Source organism: Sinocyclocheilus anshuiensis, unplaced genomic scaffold, assembly GCF_001515605.1.
Source record: "Sinocyclocheilus anshuiensis isolate Anshui unplaced genomic scaffold, SAMN03320099.WGS_v1.1 scaffold310, whole genome shotgun sequence".
Lineage (NCBI taxonomy): Eukaryota > Metazoa > Chordata > Actinopteri > Cypriniformes > Cyprinidae > Sinocyclocheilus > Sinocyclocheilus anshuiensis.
Genome location: NW_015547638.1, coordinates 59,521 through 63,752, shown reverse-complemented (window position 1 = coordinate 63,752; position 4,232 = coordinate 59,521). Strand labels below are relative to the sequence as shown.

Here is a 4,232-nt window from a genome sequence, read left to right as displayed (position 1 = left end):
GGACATGTTTAAGGGTTAGTTATCACTAATGACAGAGAGGAGTAATATTACAGAGATAGTTTAACTATAGTAGGTAAGATTAGCTCTTAGTGTACATTTAGGTGTTTAAAGAATTAGAATACAGCTGTTTAGGTATGGCGGACCAAACCTGCAGAAATTAAAAACAAATAAATATACAAATAAATAAATAAATGTGTGTATAAATAAATAAATACGCAAATAAATAAATCAATGTGTGTATAAATAAAGTAATCCTGTTTAAATGCTAAACTCATCCTATTTATTTTCCTTTGATCACTCATTTATTTCTGAATGTAGTTCCGCATTTATTTTTCCTCTGTGCAACATGCTAATGAGAGGGTGTCAACCATGGACTTGCTCGGGTCTTGTGATAGCTGGGGGCGTGGCTTTCCCGCTGACAGGAAATGCATGGTGTAAATCCAGTATAGCCTAGTAAAGTCACTCTTGCCGTTCAACAGAGCAAGATACATAGAAAAAACTGAGCCGTAATGTCCGTACAGTATCTGTGACTTTACAAACGACCCAACGGAATGGCCAGAGGTGTCATTTCCCGGCATTCGATATTCGCAAATCTAGGGACCGTCTCTAAAGTTACATACGACATTGGTATACACTTTTCGAACTTCAATAGCATTTGAGGAAAATTACTTACAGTAACACAACCAACTGTGAAGTGTTCATGTAGTTCTCAGTTATAATGCACACCTTTTAGATTTTTGATATATATTTTTGTTTTTATGTCTTGCTTTATCTCAGTCAATACAGAATCAACTTACAGTACATTGTATAACCTACATATACATTTTATATAATAATACAATACAATAATTGTCTATTTTGTAGCTCCTCCTCCTCTGTCATTGACCAATCAAAGACCTATGTGCTATTCCTCGAAGCTTTGACGTTCTCTCTAAATGAATGGAGGTGTTTTGTACTGCATGATGACCTGGTCAGAGTCATTAAATATTATCACCGCGACTGTCCACAGTCTCTCAAATCAGATCATGAACCCTCCTGTACTTGCTCAGCATTTCAGATAGAACTTTTAGTGTCAGCACTGGTACATGATATGGACTCAGATTACACATAGACTGTCTACAACAAAAACTGAACTCTCATTAGGTCAAATCAAATCTGATTTATTATGTATAATGCATGCAAAACTGCAAGACTAACCTTGAATTAGCTGATGAATGACAGGTGCTAATGCTGCTCCCTTTGATAGTCACAGGATCACTGAAAATGCCAGAACAAATATACATCTCAGTCTGAAGCAACCTTGATAAAAATGGGGTACCAAAACCAATTCCCTGGAACAACACCAGAAGAGTATTAGAACAAATACTGAAGTGTTTTCTCTCTTAACTACCAATTTTCTTGTCATTTCTCCTAATTTGATGTTTCTCTCCCTCTGTTTACAGAACTGGTCAGGAATGAAGTGTCAGTTCAAGCTCTTTCGCATGGCAATGGCTCTGGTGTGCAGTATGTAATATGTTTTTATGTTATTCATGCTAAAATAGTCTTTAGTTTGTTAGACTGTAAGTCTGTGATTGAAATATTTAATGATCATGATATTCTAGGGGATTGACAATATATCTATACCATATTGGTTATTAGCTGATTTTAGAGATTTTTTTTTATCTATTGGATATTTATTTGTGCATTCTCATTTCCTTAATCTTTCAAAAATAATAGATATGATGTTGTAAATGTCAAAAATGTATTTTATATTGCAATTATAATTATATATAATTCATTATATTTTTTAGAATCTATTTTATTTTGCAATGCTTAACTTTAAATTCAACAAGAAAAACTGAATTTTAATATAGTTGTCAGGGGTTGTAGTTCACATGCACAACATGGAATAAATTATAGACACTTTACTTAGCCAGGAGAATCAACACCACAAAATCACAGACACCACTGATCAATGAACAGAAAGAAATGAGGGCTTAAATACAAAGAGGGAATAATCAGTGGAACAGGGAACAGGTGTGAAGTTCAAACAGAAGCCTTTGGGATATGGGAACCACATGAACACTAGAACAAAACCAAAACAGAACATACTCATGATAATAGGCCAGTTCTTCCAGAGCTAGGAGGATATGTACAGAATTGTTCTAATCAATGAAAGTGCATTAAGTAATGTTTTTCCCCACAATTGTATTGCACATAACATAAGTTGGTTCACAAGATAAAATGATGAGCTGAATGCTACTAACTTTATCTTGACTTATAAATAATTATAGTTACCAAATACCTGTGAATCAAAATTTTCTACAATGACGCGGATAACTTTTGCATCCACTGTCAGTACCCACCTTTTTCTTCAACGCGGAAGTAAGCCTATGGGCAAGACTTACGGTTCATTAGCCACTATAGGGAAATAACGAGAAGAATAACAACGTGCAGTTAACAGTAAAACTGTTTGCATTATAAACCAGTGTGTTCGTAATTAAGACAACACATTCAAATAATATGGTAAGACACAAATTTTCAATATCAAGCAGCAAAACGAGAGGTCCGGTACAGCTAAAAATAGCTGGACGCGGATTAGACCGGAAGCCAGAGCCATAGAATTTACAAATGGCCATGCCCATTTTTACGGGAAGAATAAGGTGGATAAGTCCAAGAAACATAAAAATATACAAAAAAACAAAAGCAAAACATAAAAAATGACTTAGTGCACTTAAGTTTTCTGCATTTAAGATTTGCTGTGTTTTTAAATGAAATGTGTAATATATGTAAACCCTCACATTACTTTCTGTATCTACAGTGAGTGTGGAGTTTGGTCGTGCCGTCTGGCTTCGGTTCTATCCCCCAGCCTTCCCACCATGCCCTAATCCCAGCTTTGTGGCCCATCTGGGGGGTGTGGCAGTGGGCCTCACCCTTGGCGTTGTGGTTCTTCAGAACTATGAACAGCGTTTGCAGGAACAGTCCTTGTTCTGGATCTTCTTCAGTGTCTACACACTCTTTATCTTCTGTGGAATCTTCTGGAACATTTTTGCTTACAGTCTCTTGGATGTCAAGTTACCCCCACCTCCATGAAGCCCAGAGTGTGTGTTTGTGTGTGTGCGAAATGAGAGGCAACATCATTTAACAGTTGTAAAGGTCATAAATGAGAAGCAAATGCTAAGTACCTTACTGCAGTCCTCCTGCAATTTTGTAGTTTGTGTTAGTGCCTAAACCATGCCAAGTCATCAAAGCAGCTAAAACAGCAGATTCCGGTTTTTAAGCAATGGTGAATGTAAATTTGCAGGAGAAGCTCAAAGGTTGATGCTTTTTACAGCTACATACTTTGTGCCAGCCATCGGGGGCTATCAGCGATAGCACAAGTATTCATTTCAAAATAAACTTGGGTTTAGTAGCAGCTGCTGGCATGTCAGCTTTTCAAGGTGCCAGGTAAAATGGTTTTCAGTTGTTGAAGGAATGAATATATTCCTTTAAAGCACAGAATCCGAGGTTGCATGAGCAAAGAGAAATATCAGTGTTTTATGAGGACATTTTAGTAAGTGTTCTATATTTTTATAAACGTCTAAATATAAGTACATGAGGTAGTGTGAGCACTGTTACAGCTCATTGTGTGTGAAGGGCCTTTAAAAGATATTTAAGAGTAACCGAAGTAGCAAGTAACAGCTAGATTAACTTACAAACAAAATGTGTTATTTTCTGATAAATGTTTCAATGTTAAAAGGTCAGTTTAAAATAGCTGCAATCCCTTACCATTCTCAGTGGCGGTCTGCGACAGAATTTCCCACTTTTTAAAATGTAAATTAATATTAATCTAATTAATCAAGGATTCTATTATATTTTATTACTGATAATCATGTTCCCATACAACAGGAGATTTCTCCCTTATATATAAAAATATTAGTAATTAACTTGATAATTAATGACAAGTTATAATCTTTCTGATTGGAGTTTGGACTTTCATTTTTAGGTTATGTGTTTGAAAGTCTGTAACCTGTGGCTTTAAAGGGGTCATATGATGCGATTTCAATTTTTCCTTTCTCTTTGGAGTGTTACAAGCTCTTGGTGCATAAAGAAGATCTGTAAAGTTGCAAAGACTAAAGTCTCAAATCCAAAGAGATATTCTTTATAAAAGTTAAGAGTCAGCCATGCCTACCTAAAACGGCTCGTTCTAACACGCCCCCACATACCTACGTCGTTCTGTGGGAAGATTTGCATAACGCCACCCAAATGTTCAC

At 35.9% G+C, this 4,232-nt stretch overlaps 1 protein-coding gene across 2 annotated transcripts in view; it reads left to right on the top strand.

Annotated features, from left to right (window-relative positions):
• LOC107701837 (rhomboid-related protein 3-like) overlaps positions 1–3,774 on the top strand; it is an 82,645-nt gene extending 78,871 nt beyond the window's left edge. For both annotated transcript variants that reach the window (XM_016503968.1, XM_016503969.1), the window contains 2 exons: positions 1,443–1,503; positions 2,801–3,774. In XM_016503968.1, the coding sequence (XP_016359454.1) occupies positions 1,443–1,503; positions 2,801–3,072 (333 nt within the window). In that variant the 3' untranslated portion in view covers positions 3,073–3,774. The remainder of the gene's footprint in view (positions 1–1,442; positions 1,504–2,800) is intronic.
• The last annotated feature ends 458 nt before the right edge of the window (positions 3,775–4,232 follow it).